Source organism: Chiloscyllium punctatum, chromosome 39 (genome assembly GCF_047496795.1).
Source record: "Chiloscyllium punctatum isolate Juve2018m chromosome 39, sChiPun1.3, whole genome shotgun sequence".
Lineage (NCBI taxonomy): Eukaryota > Metazoa > Chordata > Chondrichthyes > Orectolobiformes > Hemiscylliidae > Chiloscyllium > Chiloscyllium punctatum.
Window position 1 is genome coordinate 63325695 of NC_092777.1, and position 24234 is coordinate 63349928.

Below are 24234 nucleotides of genomic sequence, written 5' to 3' on the forward strand. Positions count from 1 at the left end.
GACCTCTACCAAGAGGCATTCACTGCAGACATGCATCTTAGATTAGATTACTTACAGTGTGGAAACAGGCCCTTCGGCCCAACAAGTCCACACTGACCCTCCAAAGAGCAACCCAACCAGACCCATTCCCCTACATCTACCCCTTCACCTAACACTACAGGCAATTTAGCATGGCCAATTCACCTAACCTGCACATCTTTGGACTGTGGGAGAAAACCGGTGCACCCGGAGGAAACCTACACAGACACGGGGAGAATGTGCAAACTCCACACAGACAGTTGCCTGAGGTGGGAATTGAACCTGAGTCTCTGGCATTGTGAGGCAGCAGTGCTAACCACTGAGCCACCGTGCCACCCAATTTAATAAAGACACAGTATAAATATTATTCTCGTGAGCTCTTAACAGCAGAGGCTCCAATTTTTGTTCATTACAGGGCTGACTAGGATTCCCTCCTGCATATGTTGCACTCAACATATTTAGCCATAATATGAATAAATCTTCCTTGGCCTCAAGGAAAACATGAACTCAGAACATCTGTCTCAGAGACAGGGACATAACTCACTGTACTGAAAGATTTCTTTATATTGGTTGTAATGAGGAAATCTTATTTGCTCAATGCTATTTAATTTAAATTTGCACTTCTCAAGAACACAACTAAAATGTTAAGTGAGGAGTTAGTGCACGATCATGTACTGCACCAAGACTAACACATGCTTAACTGAAGGTAGCCATTCTTGAACAACATTATTTACACAGAGGGCAGCAGAGGAAGCACAATTTTTTTTTAAAAATCAAAAAGTAAACCAACTGAAACATGAGAAATAAAAAGTCTGCCATTTCTCAGTAACTCAGAAATAGCAGACCATGAAACCATTAAACCTAGCATCATAGTTTTAAATAAGTCTTCAGATGTACAAAAAGAATCCTATCCAAGTTACCTTTTCGTAAAAAGTTGCTTTTCTTTTGATCCATCAGTTCGTCTGGCACAAAGCTGTAGTTGGACATTTTGTTTTGCTTCATGTTGTTGAATTTGGTTTGGGTCACAATTCTCTCAATGGCATCATCACTGAGTGGCTTTCCCAGAAATTCTTTAAGTTTCAACAAAGCACTTCGCATATCCTGAAAATAAATGTTTTTGTCCTTTATTAATTAGATAAAAGGTCTTTTTTTTTCTTTTCACATTGTAATCAGCATTACTATCAACTGTCCAATGCATTCAGCGAGGTGGATTAAATATGCTTATTAGATATCCAAAGGATTTATAGCAATTAAATAAGACACAAGGGTAAATAGTTGAAACTTTTTTTAAAATCAATGTCAAGCTGATCTCAATTCTAAAATCTCGGATATTTTCATGGTATTTCATGAGCAAAATAAAAGAAAATCAACAAGCATTTAAGTAAAAACAAAAGAAAAATTATAGAGTGCATTACTGGATTTGAAATGGTAAGTGAAAAAGTAAGTACCTTCAGAATAGTTTTCACATTCTATGTTTTGCATTGGATTGAACACTCATTCAGTCCACAGGTAAGGCCAAAATAACAGTTATGGATATTGACAGCAAGCTGGTCTATTTACTTACACTTTCTCTGTAAAATTCCCTGATAGCAGGACTGAGTGTCTGAGGACCCAAACTGCCACAGCTTTAACTAATTTTATGTGCCCTGTGTAAGGTAGTAAAATTCTCCCCTCTATCATTAGACCATGACATATCTACATCACATCATCCTAATATGTACTCCCCGTGTCTGTTCTAATATAGCAGCTTTCAAGGTCTCATTACCCACTTGTTTGTAGCTCAGTGTTTAACGATAAATATTTGTTCATTTTAAAATCCAATCTAAGGATATATTCCTTACAATTATTTAATGCAATTTTCCTGTGCACATGATGTCCCTACTGACATAATAATTCAAATGTACCTTATATTCCAAACAAAAGTAAATAAATTTATCCCCATAAATTCTTTCACATTTAGTTGTTATTTCCCCCCCTCAGCCTGCATGAAAGCAATAAAATGTGATATTCTGAGACTCTACATGCAATTACTTGTAGCATTCAGAGCCAGAGAAAATGAAAGTAGGGCCAAAAGACAAAGTTGACAGCAATGTGCAACACTTCAAGAAAGGACAACAAAGAGGGTGGCATGGTGGCTCAGAGGTTAGCACTACTGCCTCACAGCACCAGGGACCCAGGTTCGGTCTGAGCCTTAGGCCACCCTGTCTGTGTGGAGTTTACACATTCTCCCTGTGTCTGCATGGGTTTCCTCTGGGTGCTCCGGTTTCCTGTCACAATCCAAAAATGTGTAAATTAGGTGGATTAGGTGAAAGCGAGGACTGCAGATGCTGGAGATTGGAGTCGAGAGTGTGTTGCTGGAAAAGCACAGCAGGTCAGGCAGCATCCGAGGAGCAGGAGAATTGTCGTTTCGGGCAAAAGCCCTTCATCTGGAAGTTAGGTGGATTGCCCATGCTAAATTACCCATAGTATTCAGGGATATGTAAGTGAGCTATGTTGGCTGTATTGGGTTGCAAGGATGGTGTAGGGGGTTAGGTCTGGGTAATATGCACTTTGGAGGGTCAATGTGGACTTGTTGGGCCAAATGGCCTGTTTCCATTCTGCGGGGATTCCTCAAAAGAGAGTGCAATAAGACAAGAAATTGAAGAGTGAGTAAAAGATCAAGAATCTTTAGAGAAGTCTTCATTTGTATCTTGAGTCACCCAGAATATGACATTGGCAAAACATCAGAATATTGTGTTGCAAAAAGTTGAAGATACCTTCACTGTATTGCCCAAACAACAAAGTAAGATTGCCAGCATTAAGTGTGTAAATAGCAGAATGTTCTTCTAGTGAGAACAACAAAATCAAAATACGTTCCGAAGAACATCAGAAAATATAACAGCTGAGTATGATTGCCAGAAATCTTCCCATTTTGGCTCAGGAAAGAAAGAATGAATCAGTCTATTGCGAAATATTTAAATATTTTCAACAACCACTGTATATTCTCAATGTTACTGTGTATTTTCAGAGTTCTGCAGTTTTTTTGTCTGTACTAATTGTGACACTTTAAGTATTTATTTCATAAGTTTGGGATAAAAACGTGTAGTGAAGCAGACTTGATTCGGGAGCTTAAGCTGAACAAACTCCTAGGAGGCAGTGACCATAATATGATATAATTCACCCAGCAATTTGAGGGAGAAGCTAGAATCAGATGTAACAGTACTACAGGCTTTTGCCCGAAACATTGATATTCCTGCTCCTCAGATGCTGCCTGATCTGCTGTGCTTTTCCAGCACTACTCCAATCTTGAATCTAACCTCCAGCATCTGCAGTACCCACTTCTGCCCTGTAACAGTATTACAATTGAGAAAAGAGAGGAATGATCTCGCCAGAGTTGATTGGAAGGGGAGCCTAGCAGTGGAGCAGCAATAGCAGAAATTTCTGGAGTTAATTTGAGATGCACAGAAGAAATTGATCCCCAGGAAAAAGAAGCATACTTAGGAGAGGTAACCAAAGGAAGTCAGGGACAGCACAAAAGCAAAAGGAAAAGCAGACACTGTGGTGGAGATTAATAAGAAGGCAGAGGATTAGGAAGCCTTTAAAAACCAGCAGAGGATAACTTAAATAAAAAATCAGTAAGGGGCCAGGGAGAAAAGATGTAATACGAGAGTAAGCTAGATATTAATATAAAAAAGCTTGCAAGAGAATGGGCAAAGAAGTGGCAGATAGAATACACTGCGTGAAAGTATGAGGTTATGCACATTGGTAGAAAGAGTAGAGGCGTAAACTATTTTCTAAATGGGGAAAGGCTTCAGAAATCTGAAACATAAAGAGATCTAGGAATTCTAGTTCAGGTGTCTGTTAAGGTTAGCGTTCAAGTTCACTTGACAGTTAGGAAGGCAAGTGCAACATCAGCTTTCAGGGTGAGAATACAAGAACAGAGATGTACAGCTGAGACTGCAGCAGGCTCTAGTCAGACCGCATTTGGAATATGGAGAGAGGTTTTGGCCCTGTATCTAAGGAAGGATATGCTGACCTTGGGAGCGAGTCAAGAGAATATTTACAAGAATGACCCTGGGAACAAAGGACTTGTCAATGTAAGGAATGGTTGAGGACTCTGAGTTTCAGATGGAGTTTTGAAGGATGAGGGGCACGTGATTGAAACTCGCAGAATACTGAGAGGCCTGAACAGAATAGACGTGGAGAAGTTTTCCACTTGAAGGAGTGACTAGGAACCAAGGGCACAGCCTCAGAGTGAAGAGATGATTCTTTAGGACGAAGATGAGGAGGAATTTCTTCAGCCAAAGAAATCTGCGTTAATCTGCAGAATTTATTGCCACAGAAGGTTGTAGAGACCAAGTCATTGAGTGTATTTAGGACAGAGATAGATAGGTTCTTCATTAGTAAGAGGATCAATGATTATGGGGAGAAGGCAGGAGAATGGGATTGAGAAATATATCACCCACGATCGAATGCTGGAGCAGGATTGATGGATGGAATGGTCTATTTCAGTGGCAAAACTATAAACAAACAAAACAAATTGTTCACATACCTGCAATAGATCTTCATACGTTAGAAACAAAATGTTATCCTGATCCTTTCTTGGCCACCAACTCTTAATGTGATCAAACCAGGAACCGAACATTACTTTATGAGGGGAAGAAACAGACAAATAAGTGTTCGACATACAAAAAAAATTAAGAATCATTAGCTACATCAAGCAAAACACCAGTTTGTTGTCAAAACTCTTAAACCACTTGAGAATTTCAGTTTTAGACTAGCTTCAGGTGAATAGCAAACTTGAGTTTACCAATCCACCCAGCTACCCTGTTTGACTTCATTTAAAAGGTTGAAGACAGACTTTTGTAATTGAAACAATGTTGAAACTGAGACATGCATCATTGCACATTATATAGGAATAGCATAGCTTCTATTTATAGACATGACATGATGTGAACTCAATTGGCCAAATGGCCTCCTGGTTGTAATAACTCTGACATAAATTTTGTTCTCAATATTAGCTGTTAAAATTTCACCAAACTTAAAGCCACCAAATCTTTCCTTAACTAAATATATATTCTCCTTTCATTGAAAATGATAATTAATTAATGGCTGAAGAAAATTACCCTTTCCTTCCAGGAATTTGTCAATGAACTCCTCAAAGGTGCCTGGGTTCTCCAAAAATGAGGCCATATCGTGATAGTGAAAGGAAGAAACAAGGGCATCCTTTGGATTTCGGGACACATAGACAACCTACAAAAAGGCACAAAGTATCCTTAATATATTCAATTTCAAGAAAATATCTCACTTAGACCGTTGCATGTATATTGATTCAATTCAATGTAGGAGGTGGTCACTAAAATGGACACAGTTATGTCATGATTTCATGGAAGACTTGCAACCGAGAGCTTGTGAGGTCAAATGCAACCATTTCAAGTGAACGTGATTTGGTGATTGTGTGCTGACACCTAAACACAAACAATGTGTTTCCAATGCCAAATATGGCTGGTGGAGATAGCTCCAGCAATCTGCGCTTGCACGTACACAAGTTCTGAAGAAGGGTCACTGGACCTGAAACATTAACTCTACTTTCTCTCTTCAGATGCAGTCACATGTGCTGAGTCTTTTCTAGCAATTTCTGATTTCACTCAAGTACTATTCCTGGGCTACATGTTGTAAGAGGTTTTTTTTTTGCTCCCATTGAACGATTGGATTACGGGGAGAGTTTTAGGTGAAGTTAGCTTTTAGACTCTGTTCCCAGAATACCGTTCTCAATTCCTGACATTAACCAAACCTCAAGTGGACCTCAAGTGCAAAGTATTAGCGGAGGGCAAAGGGCTCACCATTCATCAATAGCCATACCATTGAGAGAAAGCAGAAACTGATCACAAGAGGCTATCACTACATGATGTTGCCATTCTAAAGAATTCTAGAGAAGTTACCAAGCATATTTTCGCAGGATTTCAGAGAGAGTAACAGAATATTAAAGTGTGGAAAAAAGTCCCTTTGGCCCATCATGTCTTCATTGGCCATTAAGCACCTATCTAAAACAAAAATAGAAGTTGTTGGAGAAACTCAGCAGGTCAGGAACATCTGTGGGGAGAAAGTAGAATTAATGTAGAGTCTGGTGACCCTTCATCAGAACTGACAGCAACTGGGGAAAACCTTCAGCATTTATGCTGGAGCCAAAGTGGTGGGGGAGCAATAAGCAGATAGGTGGAGATGGAGCCCAGAGAGATAAACAAGGAACTTATGGATGGCAGACCAGGACAGAAGAAAAGCTGAATAAATTATTTAAGAAACACCTGGATGAAAATATGAATCATTTTTCATACTAACTTTCTTTCCTACCTTTGTGCCATTAATAAATTTAACCACAATCCCATTGGTCTTTTCATGTAGATCATTTATACAAATGTAAAAACTTGAGGCCCCAAAACTGACTTCTGCGGACATCACTTATGTCATCCTGCTAACATTCAAAAGACACGCTTGTCCCTACTGTCTGTTTCCTGTTAATAAGACAATCTTATATCCATGCTAATATGTTACTGTACATCTTAAGCTTTTACATTTTGCAAGAACTTTTGATGTAGCACCTTACCAAGTACCCAGATGGCCTCCTTCTTCAAAGACCGCAATTTCCCCCCCAGATGTGATCGACGCGCCCTCCACTGCATCTCCTCCACTTCCTGCTCCTCCACCCTTGAGCCCCGCCCCTCTAACCGCCACCAGGACAGAACCCCACTGGTCCTCACCTACCACCCCACCAACCTCCATATACATCGTATCATCCGCCGTCATTTCCGCCACCTCCAAACGGACCCCACCACCAGGGATATATTTCCCTCCCCTCCCCTATCAGCATTCCGAAAAGACCACTCCCTCCGTGACTCCCTCATTCAGGTCCACACCCCCCACCAACCCAACCTCCACTCCCAGCACCTTCCCCTGCAGCTGCAAGAAATGCAAAACTTGCGCCCACACCTCCCCCCTTACTTCCCTCCAAGGCTCCAAGGGATCCTTCTATATCTGCCACAAATTCACCTGCACCTCCACACACATCATTTACTGCATCCACTGCATCCACTGCACCCAATGTGGCCTCCTCTATACTGGGGAGACAGGCTGCCTACTTGCGGAACGTTTCAGAGAACACCTCTGGGACACCCGGACCAACCAACCCAACCACCCCGTGGCTCAACACTTCAACCCCCCCTCCCACTCCCCCAAGGACATGCAGGTCCTTGGACTCCTCCATCGCCAGACCATAGTAACACGACGGTTGGAGGAAGAACGCCTCATCTTCTGCCTAGGAACCCTCCAACCACAAGGGATGAACTCAGATTTCTCCAGTTTCCTCATTTCCCCTCCCCCCACCTTGTCTCAGTCAAATCCCTCGAACTCAGCACCGCCTTCCTAACCTGCAATCTTCTTCCTGACCTCTCCGCCCCCACCCCCACTCCAGCCTATCACCCTCACCTTGACCTCCTTCCACCTATCGCATTTCCAACGCCCCTCCCCCAAGTCCCTCCTCCCTACCTTTTATCTTAGCCTGCTTGGCACACTCTCCTCATTCCTGAAGAAGGGCTCATGCCCGAAACGTCGATTCTCCTGCTCCTTGGATGCTGCCTGACCTGCTGCGCTTTTCCAGCAACACATTCTCTGCTCTGATCTCCAGCATCTGCAGTCCTCACTTTCTCCTCCTACGTACAGACCATGACCAGGACACCAGTATCTACAGCAAATCCAAAGCCTCCTGAAACAGTTCACCCTCTGGGTCCTCCACTCCACGCTCGCAGCCATGCACCACCACCTACTCTCCCTGCAATCAGCCCTACCCCAGCTCAGGGCCACATTCTCCCAGACCTTCAAAGGACCTCTGCTGTTCTTCATCCTGCGAAGTATCCACACACTCAACAAACACTTTTCCTCCAGCTTATTAGGCATCAAGGAACAGAAGTACATCAAACGTACCTGCACTTAGCTCCAAACTCTGATAACTCGCCTGGACGAAGAACCCCTCATCTTCTGCCTTAGTACCCTCCAAGCACATGGCAACAATGTTGATTTTGCCTGTTTCCTCATTTCCCTTTCCCCCACCTTATTCCAGATCCAACCCTCCTACTCGGCACCGTCCTCTTGAACTGCCCTATCTGTCCATCTTCCTTCTCCCCATCCACTCCACCCTATCACCATCACCCTCCTACCTTCATCCACCAATCGCATTCCTAGCTAACATCCCCCAGCCCCATGCCCAACCCCCAATTTATCTCTCAGCCCCCTTCCCTCAGCACATTCCTGATGAAAGGCTTATGCCCAAACATCTACTCTCCTGCTCCTTGGATACTGCCTGACTGCCTGTGCTTTTCCAGTGCCACACGTTTTCATTCTGGAAATCCAAGTCTAACACATCCACTGGTTCTCCTTAATCAACAGCATAAGTTACTTCTTCAAAAAACTTCAACAAATTATTTAAACATGATTTCCCTTTGACAAGGTCATGTTGGCTTGCATGATTATAACAGGGCACTTGGATGAGTTCAAGGTAGGTTCTAACATTTTCCCCATGACCATTGTTAAGCTAACTGGCCTGTGGTTTCCTGCTTTCTGCCTCCCTCCCTTGTTAAATAAAGGAATTCCATTAACTGAAGAAACCATTCCCTAGCTACCTCTTTAAAGACCCTCGGATGGAGCCAGGACCTGAGGACGTTTTAACTCACGGTTTTGTTTTAATAGATATTTTTATTGGAAATTTACCATTTTTACAAGTTTACAAAAATAAAAATTTCTCAAGTACAAACATTGATATGCAATTAAATCTTAAATAAATAATAACCAAAATTGAACAAAAGAAAAGAAAAATACAGAGAGAAAAAAAACAAAACTCAACTAACTACTAATCTAACCTACAACTAACCAGAGCGTATATTTAAGTCTCTTACATTATTCAAATAAGAGAAAGAGGAAAAAAAAACAAAAAAACAACGGATAACACAGAAATTGGATAGTGAGATACATACTCGGAATGTGTTAACATCAAATGTAACAAAACCCGTATTCGTGCAGGATTCCTCTCCCAAGGGGCCCCGGACCAGCCAGATCCGCAATCTCAATTAAATAAAAGCCCTTGTTAGGATGATCGAGATATCTGTATTTATATAATTCAAGAAGGGCTGCCATAGTTTATGGAATAATGCGGTCTTTTGGTGCACCATATTTGTAAGGAAGTCAAGGGGAATACATTCCATAATTAATCTGTGCCAATGTGAAAGTCCAGGGGGGCCCTCAGCCACCCAGTTTACCAAAATATTTTTCCTTGCACAGAAAGAGAGAATAGAAAATAGTCTCTTCCCGTGCGTATCCAGGGAGGGTAAGTTCAAAAAGCCCAAAAGGAGAGATACAGGGTCCACTTTAATTTCCATTCCTAAAATTTCTGTCAGGGCCCTTGCTACTTTAGTCCAATATCTACGGATCTTATGACAGGTCCATAAGCAATGTACAAGAGTGCCCACCTCTATTTTATATTTGGGACACATTGGAGATGCTCCTGCCTTAAATTTTGCCAACCGGTCCAGTGCTATATGGGCCCTATGAAGTATCTTCAGCTGGATAGCCTGAGTTCTGTTACAGATGGTGATTCTTCTGGCATTTTCCAAAATGTCATTCCACATTTCTAAACAGATTTCTAATCCCAAATCCTGATCCCATGTTTTAAGCAGATTGTCCATATCTCCCGATACTTCATCATGTAATAAATGATAAATAGTACTGACGGAAGATACCCCCATTGGCCATAGCACTCTATGTTCTCTATCTGATTTATAAAGACTATCTAATAACATAGTCTTCTTCTGTATGTAATCTCGAATTTGGAAGTATGGAAAGAGGTCTCCATTAGGTAATCCAAATTTCTGACGCATCTGTTCAAAAGACATCAGGACCCCTTCTTTAAACAGATCCCCTAGAAATGAGATACCCCTGGATTTCCAGAGTTTGAAAGTGGCATCTGTAAGCCCCCGGTTGAAATCCTCATGCTCCCACTATCGGAGCATAGGGGGATGTTTTATGAGAGTTGCCCTCATTTTGCTGCTTATATTCCAAGCTTTAATTGTGTTTGGTATTATAGGGTTTTTACAGTGGTCCGTAATGATTTTCCTCTTGTCTGAAAATAAAAGGTTAATAAGTGGGCATTTTACTTAAGAAGCCTCGATGTCCAGCCAGATTGATTGCGGGTCAGACAAGACCCAATCAGCTCTGTAACTTAATAGGGAACTTAACTAGCAGACTAAAATCTGGGAAATCAATCCTCCCCTTGCTGGTGGAAGCTGTAGCTTCTTCAGCTTAATGAGGGGCCGTCTATGATTCCAGATAAAGGAGCCCACCCAGCCATATAATTTACGTAGTGCCAGCCTCGGCAGCATTACCAGAAGCCTTCTCATAGGGTATAGGAGACGGGGCAGGACATTCATTGTAATTAGTGCTATTCTACCCAGCCAGGAAATTGGAAGGTCTCCCCATCGCTGGAGATCCTGCCTTATCCTTTCCAGTAAATGCACAAAGTTAGCCTTGTATAACTGACCAAATACTGGGGTAATAAAAATGCCTAAATATAAGAAACCCTCCAGGGACCAACGAAAGGGAAAATGGGATCCGTCCACTAAGTGGGGTATCATAGCAAGGCCACCTATTGGCATAGCCTCCGATTTTAAGAAATTAATTTATAGCCTGAGAATGCACTAAATGTATTAATAACTTGGATTAAGTGAGGCATGGACAGAGGATTACTGAGGAATAGAAGAACATCATCTGCATAAAGGGTAATTTTATGTTTACCTGTACCAATCCTCGGGGCCGTTATATTAGGGTCAGCCCGTATAGCTTCTGCTAGTGGTTCAATTATTAGCGTAAATAACAATGGCGAGAGAGGACATCCCTGACGGCAGCCCCTACCCACACTGAAGCTATCCGAACCTAATCCATTGGTAACCACAACTGCTTTGGGATCACTATACAATGTTCAGACCCATTTGGTAAACACCTTTCCAACGCCAACCCTTTCCAATGTGTAAAACAAATATGACCATTCAACCCTATCAAATGCCTTTTCCACGTCTAATGAGACTACTACTCCTGGTATCTTTCCCTGATGGCAGGCTTGAATCATATTCAAAACCCTTCTACTGTTATTGGATGATCTATGGCCCTTAATAAACCCCGTCTGATCCTCCTTTATATGTGGCAATACCCTTTCTAGCCTCAACGCTGATGTTTTAGAAAGGATTTTAAAATCTACATTTAGCAAGGATATTGGTCTGTATGATGCGCAATCTTCTGGATCCGTTCCTTTTTTAAGGATAAGAGAAATATTTGCCTCTTTCAGTGAAGGCGGGAGACAGCCCTGACTGTATGCAGAGTTATTCATGTCCATAAGTGGACCAGAGCTGAAAATGTGTTGCTGGAAAAGCGCAGCAGGTCAGGCAGCATCCAAGGAGCAGGAGAATTGACGTTTCGGGCATGAGCCCTTCTTCAGGAATGAGGAAAGTGTGCCAAGCAGGCTAAGATAAAAGGTAGGGAGGAGGGACTTGGGGGAGGGGCGTTGGAAATGCGATAGGTGGAAGGAGGTTAAGGTGAGGGTGATAGGCCGGAGTGGGGTGGGGTGGAGAGGTCAGGAAGAAGATTGCAAGTTAGGAAGGTGGTGCTGAGTTCGAGGGTTGGGACTGAGACAAGGTGAGGGGAGGGGAAAGGAGGAAACTGGAGAAATCTGTGTTCATCCCTTGTGGTTGGAGGGTTCCTAGGCGGAAGATGAGGCGCTCTTCCTCCAGCCGTCATGTTGCTATGGTCTGGTGATGGAGGAGTCCAAGGACCTGCATGTCCTTGGTGGAGTGGGAGGGGAGTTGAAGTGTTGAGCCACAGAGTGGTTGGGTTGGTTGGTCCGGGTGTCCCAGAGGTGTTCTCTGAAACGTTCCACAAGTAGGCGGCCTGTCTCCCCAATATAGAGGAGGCCACATCGGGTGCAGCGGATGCAGTAAACGATGTGTGTGGAGGTGCAGGTGAATTTGTGGCGGATATGGAAGGATCCCTTGGGGCCTTGGAGGGAAGTAAGGGGGGGGGGGGGGGGGGGGGAAGGTGTGGGCGCAAGTTTTGCATTTCTTTCGGTTGCAGAGGAAGGTGCCGGGAGTGGAGGTTGGGTTGGTGGGGGGTGTGGACCTGACGAGGGAGTCAGTATCTGCAGTCCTCACTTTCTCCTATAAGTGGACCAGCCAATATTCCTGTAAAGTCTTTATAGAATTCAGCTTGAAAACCATCTGGGCCAGGTGCCTTACCGCTCTGAAGTTGCCTGATTGCGTCAAGTATTTCTTGGACTATTAGGGGAGCATTTATGACCGATACCTGTTCGGAGTTAGGTCCGGAAAGATCAAATTTTTAAAAAAGATAGCATCCTCCTAGTTCTGTCTTCACAATCCTGCGATTTATATAAATCAAAATAAAATTTTCTAAAGATTGTGTTAATCCTTTTATGATCATGAGTCAAAATACCCGTGCTTTCCTTGATCGACGTGATAGTTTGAGGGGCCTTCTTTTTGCAAGAAATGCTAAGTATCTACCCGGTTTGTCGCCAAATTCATATAACCTTTGTTTTGCAAATAATATTTCTCTCTTAGCAGTTTGGGTAAGTGTAGTGTTTAGAGCTGTCCTAATCCTTTGTAATTTGATAATAGAAGGTCTGTCGGCGTATGCTGTTTCAGCTGTTTTTAAGCGAGCTTCGAGCAGACGCTGTTGTTCTCCCTTTAATTTTTTTCTGGGTCGCTGAGTAGGAGATGATCAAACCTCGCGCGTAAGCTTTGATGGTCTCCCACATCACTGATGGGTTGCTAGCCGTACCTAAATTAACTTATTAAAAAAGTTTTAAATTCTTGAGAGAAGTACTTTACAAATTTACTATCTTTCATCAGGAAGGGGTCCATACGCCAATGCTGAGGGGATGTCCCGTTGTTCCTTGCCTTGGTTTCTATATATACAGCAGTGTGATCAGAAATTGTTATACTACCTATTTTACAGGATGATATGGAATTTAAAAAAATCGTGGGGACAAAAAACATATCAATTCTCGTATGATATTTATGTGGATTAGAGTAAAAAGAAAAATCTCTGCCCTGTGGATGAAGACATCTCCATACATCGATTAATCCTAATTCTTTGTTTAGATCCACCAATTGTCTAGATTTGGGAGATACTCCTGCAGTACTCTTGGGAATCCTATCTATTTCCGGATCCATAATACAATTAAAGTCTCCCCCTATAATTGTATGACAGGCACCGAGAGCCATCAATTTTGAGAAGGCTTCCATTATAAATTTAAAAGGATGTGCTGGGGGACAATACAAATTTAAAATCCCATATCCTCTCCATTTATAAGGGCGGCACGGTGGCACAGTGGTTAGCACTGCTGCCTCACAGCGCCAGAGATCCGGGTTCAGTTCCCGCCTCAGGCGACTGACTGTGTGGAGTTTGCACGTTCTCCCCGTGTCTGCGTGGGTTTCCTCCAGGTGCTCCGGTTTCCTCCCACAGTCCAAAGATGTGCAGGTCAGGTGAATTGGCCATGCTAAGTTGCCTGTAGTGTTAGGTAAGGGGTAAATGTAGGGGTATGGGTGGGTTGTGCTTTGGCGGGGCGGTGTGGACTTGTTGGGCCGAAGGGCCTGTTTCCACACTATAAGTAATCTAATCTAATCAACATTAACTAGACCCCTCCCCACCCCCCAAGATAATATTAAACAGTAAGGTAAAAAAAGGGGGGTATATAAACCAGAGTGGGGGGAAGACAAACCAACATCCATTGTCTCTTACGAAATATTTAAGGGAGTCCAAAAGTTCCTTGGCCTTTTCTGGCGATCCGAAGTTATACATGGACCCTTCATGGTTAAAGCGTAGTGTCGCTGGGTAGCGTATGGAGTAGTGAATATTTAAGTCCCTTAAAACACTTCTTCGCCTCATTGAGTGCCTTCCTCTTTCGGACCAGAGCTGGGGAAAAGTCCTGGAATAACATGATCTTGGATCCTTTATAGATCATGGCTTGGGAATCTTTTCCAAGATTTCTAGAGGCTTCTGAGAGTATCTGCCTCTCCTTGTAGCTCTGCAGCCGTAACAGGACCGGGCGGGGACGCTGGTTCGAACCGGGCCCGCGTATTGCAACCCAGTAGGCCCATTCTACCCTTACCTGGCCTGATCCAGCTTCCAGATTTAAAAGCTGTGGAAGCCACTGTTCAAGGAACACTGTAAGCTGGCCTTCCTCTTCCCATTCGGGAAGGCCCAGCAAATGAATATTTTTTCTGATTTGTTTTTATATTCTTGGTTAACTTTCTCTTGTACTCTAACTTTTTGTTGAATATTAATATTTCAATAAAAGCGTCGATCTTCGCATCGAATTTGGAGATTATTTCCACGAGGCTCGCCACCATAGATAAGTCCCCCAGGGCAGCTGCGGACGCTCTGCTGCAGCTGGAGAGGGTGGGGGAGGGGTTCCTGCTTGCTGAGAGCTGCGGGCTCCCTTCCCTTTAGTCATTTTTATTGGAAATTAAATTGTTTAAATTCAATACTAAACAACTAATTACATGAAGTAAAAGCTATATTAAATGATTTGGTGAGTGTGGTGGGGGCGGGTGACCCATTTTGCCCAAGTCTTGGGGGAAGCACTGTAGACTCAGACTTGCTGGGTCGCCGCCATCTTGGATCCCCCTCTAACTCACGGTTTGAATAATTTACTCAGTACTGCTTCCCTGTAATTAGAATTTTCAAGTTCCTCCTTCCCTTTCAATTCCTGATTTCCAGCTTTTTTCAAGATGCGGTTTGTATCCTCTCTAGTGAAGTCTGCGGCAAAATATCTGTTCAATTTGTCCACCATCTCTTTATCCTACTTTACTGACTCTTCAGGCGCACTTTCTTTTGGACCAACACTTACTTTCTTTTTTTAAAAAAGAATCAGTAGAAATATTTCTAATTTGTTTTTATATTCTTGGTTAACTTTCTCTTGTACTCTAACTTTTTGTTGAGTATTAATGTTTTAGTTATTCTTTACTTTTTTGAATATGCTGTCCAATTTTCTGACCTGCCATCTGTCTTTGCACAATTCAATGTCTTTTCTTTGAGTCTGATACTACCTTTGACTTTTTTAGTTAATGGATAGTGTAAATATATGGCTTACTTGTAAGTATATGGCTGGCTGCCACTGTAAATATACTCGGCATTCGGAAGCCTTTGGGGACGCTCTGTTACGCGCGCGCGCGCAAAACAAGGTCGCGTGGGGTCGAACATCTGGGAACGCAAGGAGGCGGAGAATGGAGTCAGACTAACAACCAACCAGAAGATAATCCCACCTCAGTGACTGCATGATGTTTTTACTATATAAAAAGACTGGGTCAGGGAAACACTGTATAGTTTGTCAGGGACAGAAAGGTCTAGACCCAGAGCTCTGTATGCTTTATCCACTTACTGCTAAAATAAACTTAAAAGTGTGAGACCGAATATCTTCTCCTATTGCTTCATTTAAAGAATACACAGGACTTGGCTCACACATAGAAGGAAGTAAGTTAGTAGATTGAGCTAGAGTCCGACAATAGCAGGTCTGCACTTAGTTGTTGGAAAGAATCTATTTTGCGTTTTCAGGAATATCCTTTCAAATGATTGCCACTGCATCTCTAGTGATCTATCTCTTAACTTTCATTTCCAGCTCACTGTTTCTATTGGGATCAAGCCTCCAAGATACACTGAAAACATTTTTACATAATGGAAAATAGATATAGCAGCCATGATGGAATATTGTAAAATTTTATACAGAACCACACGGATATCTGAGTATCAAGATTAGATGCCCCCCACAGTGAACATAATTAGGAGCTGTACTCCTATAACTAACTGCACTCTTGACAATCATGATTCTGTATCACCACAAAAACCCTACTGCAGATGGCTCTTCATAGTACAGAACTCATATCGTCTTCATGCCAGAAATTCTGAGCAATGATTCAAATCCTCCATGATGAGTTCAAGCTTCATTATCCCTGCAATTTAGGCTATCCAATCGTGGGACTCTAACTTGGAGTTAACTTATTTCAGATAGCCAAAGCCAGCACTAATGACTTTGAGAGACACAAGAAACAGTATAGCAGTAAAACACATCTACAATAGTAGTCCAGAACTTATGAAATCAATTTACTATTCTTGTAGCTCGTGATCCTTTCATCATGTAAGCATGCTGAATGATAGCATAGAGGTGCTTTGGTTTCAAGTGTTAAAAAAGAAAGTGTACACTGCAGAACCATCCAAAAGAACCAGACAGTTAATGCAGTCTAATTTTTCTGACTACTGATTTCAGACTTCATGAAGCATACAAAACAGTATGCACAATACAAGGTTTCAGTTAATTCCTTAACATAGTGGCATATGACAAGGAGTACTTTCAGGTGATGATCTTTTTGAGTACTTCAGAAATCATAAATTTTACTCTAGTCAAATTTTAAGTATCACTTACTGTTCTAATGGATACTGTAACCTTCTTGGTAAACAAGGTCTTCATCACCACTGATTCTCCATAAGGTCCAGAGAACCTTCTATATTCTGGTGGATTAACTAGTCACTGCTAATAGTAAACACTGTCTCCTCTTTAAGCTTCCTCCATTTATGCTCTGCAATGTTGGTATACATATTCTCGCTATCACAAAACTGATCTGTCAACAAACAGGAGACAGTGAGATCTGCAGATGCTGGAGATCAGAGTTGAGAGTGTGTTGCTGAAAAATGTACAGCAGGTCAGGCGGCATCCGAGGAGCAGGAAAATTGACGTTTCAGGTCAGAACCCTTCATCAGGAACGAATGTCAACAAACACTCAATTACGGAACGTCTGAATTTCCAGACAATGCTTTACATTCCAAGTACCTCTATGGCTGTGAAATGTTCACTACTTCAGTTCCTCATCAAGGCAAACATCCAGTCCAGTAGACCCAGTGCTCCACGGTTTGTTGGAGGTACTACATTTCAAATGAGACACTTAACTAAGGCCCTGTCTGTCCTCTCGGGTAAATGTACAACTTCCTATCACACTATCTCAAAGAGTAAGCAAGTTAAATACAGAATTAGAAAAAAATGCTGGAAATATTCCAATCAGACAGCATTTGTGCAGAGAAACTGAGTTAATATTCCAGGCCATCATAACCTTTATCAGATGAAGCATTAATCTGGTTTTCCTGCACAGATACTATCTGATTTGGTAACCGTTTCCAATATTTCCTGTTTATATTTCACATCTACACGACTTTGCTTTTGTGTTGGAACTACTTTCAGTGTCCTGGCCAATATTTATGACTCAACATCATAAAAACAGAATATCTATCCTGTAACACCATCTTTAGTCAATTCTGCTGCACCCCCTCCTTTATCATTGCTGAAAACTTGATAGCAAGAAATATTAGGAATATATTCCTAGCCTTATTTGAGCCATGACTTTAATATAACCATCTAGGAGAAAGTGAGGACAGCAGATGCTTTAATGTAACCATGTCATATATAGTAATTTTTACTTGCTAGTCACCAGCCCTTTAGTTCAACTATGGATATTGACTTAAAATTTCCTTCTTCATTTTGTTTTCCTCAATGTAGTATTTGGAAGCTTTTGGGGTATTTCTATTTTTATTATTGTTTATATCCATCTGTCCTCTAATTTCATTTCTGTTTCTATCAGTTCTACTTTTAGAAGAAAAAAAATAATACTTCACCTTTGCTTTTGATGTATAGAAGGACTTTGGCATCATATGATAAGTCAGATGTGTTGTAATAAGCCGGGGTGATGGTCTGTTTTCCAACAGTGATTTACCAGTCTTTTGCTCTAACCATGGAACACGTTGCCAGTTTGGGATAGTGTGCACTGGTGTCAGATCCCCGTTGCTGTAAACTAAAGGCAATATTTCTTGCAGCCAAGTGGTACCTGTTCATATAAAATTGTACATGTTATTTGAATGTAAAAGACAAAAAAAGAAGCACTTCTGTTGTTTCATGCAAGAAAACATGGTATAACAAAAAGGCCATTCAATTCAAGCCTGTTCCTTTTATACATCATGGCTCTTTCCCATCATTTGTTTGCCTGAAATAAAGCATTACACAATTGCTCTATGTTCGGTGAAGCAAAACTCTTATCGACAAAAACTAAAGTTGAATATTGCAGTGGCAAAATAATATCAGTTATATTTTGTGTGCTACAAGCAGCACAGTAAGGATTAATATCCAAAATTCACATAGCACAACAACAAGAACAACCAGGCTACCTGAGTATGAGCTGAAAAATGTGTTGCTGGAAAAGCACAGCAGGTCAGGCAGCATCCAAGGAGCAGGAGAATCGACGTTTTGGGCATAAGCCCTTCTTCAGGAATGAGGAGGGTGTGCCAAGCAGGCTAAGATAAAAGGTAGGGAGGAGGGACTTGGGGGAGGGGCGTTGGGAATGCAATAGGTGGAAGGAGGTTAAGGTGAGGGTGATAGGCCGGAGAGGGGGTGGGGGTGGAGATGTCAGGAAGAAGATTGCAGGTTAGGAAGGTGGTGCTGAGTTCGAGGGATTTGACTGAGACAAGGTGGGGGGAGGGGAAATGAGGAAACTGGAGAAATCTGCATTTATCCCTTGTGGTTGGAGGGTTCCTAGGCGGAAGATGAGGCGTTCTTCCTCCAGCCGTCGTGTTGCCATGGTCTGGCGATGGAGGATGCAAAGTACCTGCATGTCCTTGGTGGAGTGGGAGGGAGAGTTGAAGTGTTGAGCCACGGGGAGGTTGGGTTGGTTGGTGCGGGTGTCCCAGAGGTGTTCTCTGAAACGTTCCGCAAGTAGGCGGCCTGTCTCCCCATTGTATAGGAGGCCACATCGGGTGCAGCGGATGCAGTAAATGATTTGTGTGGAGGTGCAGGTGAATTTGTGATGGATATGGAAGGATCTCTTGGGGCCTTAGAGGGAAGTAAGGGGGGAGGTGTGGGCACAAGTTTTGCATTTCTTGCGATTGTAGGGGAAGGTGCCGGGAGTGGAGGTTGGGTTGGTGGGGGGTGTGGACCTGACGAGGGAGTCACGGAGGGAGTGGTCTTTCTGGAATGCTGATAGGGGAGGGGAGGGAAATATATCCCTGGTGGTGGGGTCCGTTTGGAGGTGGCGGAAATGACGAAATACCTGAGTATGACATTGTTTCAACAGACAGGAGACATTTAAAGTGTAATAATATCTGATATTATGCCATAACGTGATTACCAATTTATGTTGCATAGCACATTTACATTTCTGTCAGCTCTGCTGTGTGTGGCTGAGCTGTACAGAGCAAATGGGATATGTGGCAAGTTGGGTGATTTCACTTAAATTGTCCGACAATCTCTTCCTGTGTAACTTTAGCAGAGAAAGATAAAAATCAATTGCTTTTTATCAATACTATCAGGACCTGCTACAGAGGAGATGTACCATGGAAGTCAGTTGTGTATAGAGACTTAGAGTTGACATTGTTCTCCTTGGAGTAAAAATGGTTATGTGAAGATTTTAATGACTTTTTAAAACTATAGGGGTTTGGTACAGTAGGTAAAATAACTGTTTTCTGGATTAGTGGTGCTGGAAGAGCACAGCAGTTCAGTCAGCATCCAAGTAGCTTCGAAATTGACGTTTCAGGCAAAAGCCCTTCATCAGGAATAAAGGCAGTGAGCCTGGAGCGTGGAGAGATAAGCTAGAGGAGGGTGGGGGTGGGGAGAGAGTAGCATAGAGTACAATGGGTGAGTGGGGGAGGAGATGAAGGTGATAGGTCAGGGATGAGAGGGTGGAGTGGATAGGTGGAAAAGAAGATAGGCAGGTAGGACAAGTCCGGACAAGTCAAGAGGACAGTTACTGAGCTGGAAGTTTAGAACTAGGGTGAGGTGGGGGAAGGGGAAATGAGGAAACTGTTGAAGTCCACATTATGCCCTGGGGTTGAAGTGTTCCGAGGCGGAAGATGAGGCGTTCTTCCTCCAGGCGTCTGGTGGTGAGGGAGCAGCGGTGAAGGAGGCCCCGGACCTCCATGTCCTCAGCAGAGTGGGAGGGGGAGTTGAAATGTTGGGCCATGGGACGGTGCGGTTGATTGGTGCGGGTGTCCCAGAGATGTTCCCTAAAGCGCTCTGCTAGGAGGCACCCAGTCTCCCCAATGTAGAGGAGACTGCATCAGGAGCAACGGATACAATAAATGATATTGGTGGATGTGCAGGTAAAACTTTGATGGATGTGGAAGGCTCCTTTAGGGCCTTGGATAGAGGTGAGGGAGGAGGTGTGGGCGCAGGTTTTACAGTTCCTGCGGTGGCAGGGGAAAGTGCCAGGATGGGAGGGTGGGTTGTTTGGGGGCGTGGACCTGACCAGGTAGTCTTTGCAGAAAGCGGAAAGGGGTGGGGAGGGAAATATATCCCTGGTAGTGGGGTCTGTTTGGAGGTGGCGGAAATGTCGGCGGATGAATGTTTTCACTGGCAGAAGAACTGGTAATCAGGACTCAAATTTGAATGTGATAAAAGTTCCAAAGGGAAAATTAAGAAATGTATTTTCCACTCACAGACTTGATTAGAATGAATTGTCTAAACGTTTGGTGAATGCCAATTTTCAAAGATATATTTTTAAGGGAAAAATTGGATGGTGATGAGGCAAGGGAGCTGAATTATTCAGTCCTTTTTCAGTATAAGGTCAAATCACTGAAAAAGAGGTGAAAATAGATTTTATAGAAGTTTTCAAAATTATGAGAAGTCTGCGCAGAGCGGCTAGGGATAAACTTACCACTTGTAAATGGATGGAGAACCAAAGGGGACAGTTTTAGAGTGCTTGCAAAAGAAAGAAATGTGAGGCCAGAGAAAAATAACTTGAACATACATTGCCTGGCAGTGTCATGGGGGTATGTTTAACTGAGGCATTCAAGAGGGCAAAGTTTCTGTTTAAAATAATTATCTAGGGGAAAAGGCAGGAGATTGAAGGCAGGTTAGACAGCTCAGAGAGTTAGTACAGACAATAACGAGCCAAATATCCTCCTTCTGCACCGTAATAAATCTATTATTCTGTGTAATCTGCTTTGTGTTTTTTCAACTTTGATATGGGGGGGGGGGGGGGGGAACAAAGAGTGCAGGAAATAAAACAGGTATTCTAGCTGATTTGAGCAACTGGATATTCAACTAAACATGTTGCAATCTTCAAACAAATCCAAAGTAACAGCAGTCCACAGATGATGTGACACCAGCTGTGTCCAAAAATGAAATTTCTTCTTTTGATTAAACTTTATGGTTAAAGTATCCGAAGTTGACATTCTAAGTTTCAGTTCGTGGTTGAAGTGCTACCCCTTTGTCAGGTCATCCATGACAAAAAGCAATCAACTAAAAAATCAATTCCCTCACTGAAGATCTATAAATGTTGGTGTATGGGAATATGGACTTTAGGAAAATGAGAAAAAAGACCAAGATTGGACCCAAGAGAAAGATATATAGATTAAATTACTTAGAGTGTGGAAACAGGCCCTTCGGTCGAACAAGTCCACACCGACCCTCCGAAGAGCAACCCACCCAGACCCATTCCCCTACATTTACCCCTTCACCTCACACTACGGGCAATTTAGCATGGCCAATTCAGCTAACCTGCACATCTTTGGACTGTGGGAGGAAACTGGAACACCCAGAGGAAACCCACACAGACACTGGGAGGATGTGCAAACTCCACACAGACAGTTGCCCGAGGTGGGAATTGAACTTGCGTCTCTGGTGCTGTAAGGCAGCAATGCTAACCACTGTGCCACCCCCTAATAATATACCTTAATCTTTAGGTTTTGGAACAACAATCAGGTAATACTTTGTATATAATATTCCAAAATTAGTAACTGGAACTTAATCCACACAATATTCTTTCCTTCCTCGTTTTTGTTATATGCCTCTGTGTGGAGTTTGCACATTCTCCCCGTGTCTGTGTGGGTTTCCTCTGGGTGCTCCGGTTTCCTCCCACAGTCCAAAGATGTGCAGGTCAGGTGTATTGGCCAGGCTAAACTATCCGTAGTGTGAGCTGAAGGGGTAAATGTAGGGGAATGGGTCTGGGTGGGTTGCTCTTCGGTGGGTCGGTGTGGACTTGTTGGGCCGAAGGGCCTGCTTCCACACTGTAAGGAATCTAATTTAATCAAAGAATCCCTACAGTGGGGAAAGAGGCCATTTGGCCCATCGCGTCACACGGACCCTCCAAACAGCATCCCACCCAGATCTACACCCCAAATCCCCATAACCTCATCAATGGCCAATACACAGACTCTGCACGGACGGTCAGTGGAATCGAACCCGGCTCCCTGGCGCTGGAGCCACTCAGACACCGGACCGCCCGTCCTTTATGAAAAACTTCGCAGCTGCAAAAGGCTTTCACTTTAGAATTCCTGACTGTACCCAAACCCAGAGAGTGAAGGAAAACGACAGGACGGCGATAACGAACACTGAGTGGAAATAATCTCGCCGCAGTCTGTTTGGGAATTACCTGATTTGGGGTAAGTGACAATGAAAACATCATCATCCCGAACCTGGAATTCCTCCCGGGCGTATCTCAGGCTTGCTTCCGTGTGAACATGGCTGGGCCATAACAGCCCCTCAAACACAATGTTCAGTTGCGCCTCACTCATTTCTTGTTCTTCCGACAAGGTACAGGGAGACCTTTGTGAATACCGCTGCCCTAACTTCTCTCACTAGTCCCCCGCCGTTAAGTTCTGTTTCCTGCTCTTTAAATTGACGCAAGCGGTGCGTTTAACCAGCGGTAAACTCACGCGAAATCGTATTCAGCATTGGGCTGTTCTGGGAAGGGGTCACTGAACTCGAAATGTTAACTCTTTTTTGTTCTCTCTCCAGAGATGTTGTTAGACTTGCTGGTTTTGTTTCAGCAGGAGATTGCTCTACACTGAGCGCCACATTATTCTTGCAACAGTAAATCAAGTGCCCAGCTCAGGAGGGGGGGATTCTTACAGACACAAATGGACCATCTAAACCAACAGACATACAAATGACAATTTAAACCGTATTTCCTTATATATTAGCCAAAGTGATTCATTGTATTTAATTCCTAATTTTGTAAAATGAGAAACAAAACTATTTTCTGATCCACCTATTCAAAGATGCTCTGGAGTAGGGAGTAAATCGAGTCAAGATTAGAGTGGTGCTGGAAAAGCACAGCAGGTCAGGCAGCATCTGAGGAGCAGGAAAATCGACGTTTCAGGCCCTTCATCAGGAATCCTTTTGCCCGAAACGTCGATTTTCCTGCTCCTCAGATGCTGCCTGACCTTTTCCAGCACCACTCTAATCTTGACTCTGATCTCCAGCATCTACTGTCCTCACTTTCACCTAGGTAGTACTTGAACCCAGGCTTCCAATCTCAGAGGTAGGATACTACCACAACATTCTAATTTTTTGCTGGTTAAAATAGTGACAAACTCATGTTTCTACAGTTTATATAGTTACAAGCATTCCTTCAGTTAATTTTCAATGGAAATTGTTTATAACGTAAAAATATGTGTATGAGTAACGTGTGTGGAATCATCCCCAAAATAATATTGCATACACTCAAGTATACGTCAATCTCATGTATAAGTCTATCCCTTATTTTGGCAAAAATCTTGTATTTTCCATATATCTTGTGTATAAGTCGACCATACTATATCACATTATAAACCACTTATGAAGGGAACTACAAAGGTTCCCATTAACCCACTTAAATGAAACTGCATTCATTCGTTCATACCAGTAACTCTACTCATTGCTCTTTGGTTCCTACGTAGCATTCCTACATTGCATTCATTCATTCAGTCGTAATTCTACTTACTGCACTTCAGAGCAGTCTAACTTGGCATCAACCTCCTGCTGTTTCCCTTAAATCATTATTTTAAATAGAAACAATGCCCTCTTGAATGCCTCAATTAAACAAACCTCCATCACACTTCCAGGCAATGTGTTCCATATCCTAACTATTCATTGTATTCATATTGGCCTCACATTTGTTTCTTTTGCAGACATTCCTCACTGTCCCCGAACTGGCTTCTATTCCTGATGAAGGGCTTTTGCCCGAAACGTCAATTTCGCTGCTCGTTGGATGCTGCCTGAACTGCTGTGCTCTTCCAGCACCACTAATCCAGTATTTGGTTTTCAGCATCTGCAGTCATTGTTTTTACCTTACTACGGCACATTTTGATTCATTCTTTCATTCAGACCGAGAC

At 42.8% G+C, this 24234-nt stretch overlaps 1 protein-coding gene across 1 annotated transcript in view; it reads right to left on the bottom strand.

Annotated features, from left to right (window-relative positions):
- The window catches only part of LOC140464156 (sulfotransferase 2B1-like), a 35389-nt gene extending 12495 nt beyond the window's left edge, over positions 1–22894 (bottom strand). The window contains exons 1-5 of the mRNA XM_072558961.1: positions 22512–22894; positions 17767–17975; positions 5124–5250; positions 4550–4644; positions 939–1119 (exon numbers count right to left, since the gene is read on the bottom strand). Coding sequence (XP_072415062.1) covers positions 939–1119; positions 4550–4644; positions 5124–5250; positions 17767–17975; positions 22512–22653 — 754 coding nt within the window. The 5' untranslated portion in view covers positions 22654–22894. The remainder of the gene's footprint in view (positions 1–938; positions 1120–4549; positions 4645–5123; positions 5251–17766; positions 17976–22511) is intronic.
- Positions 22895–24234: the final 1340 nt, after the last annotated feature.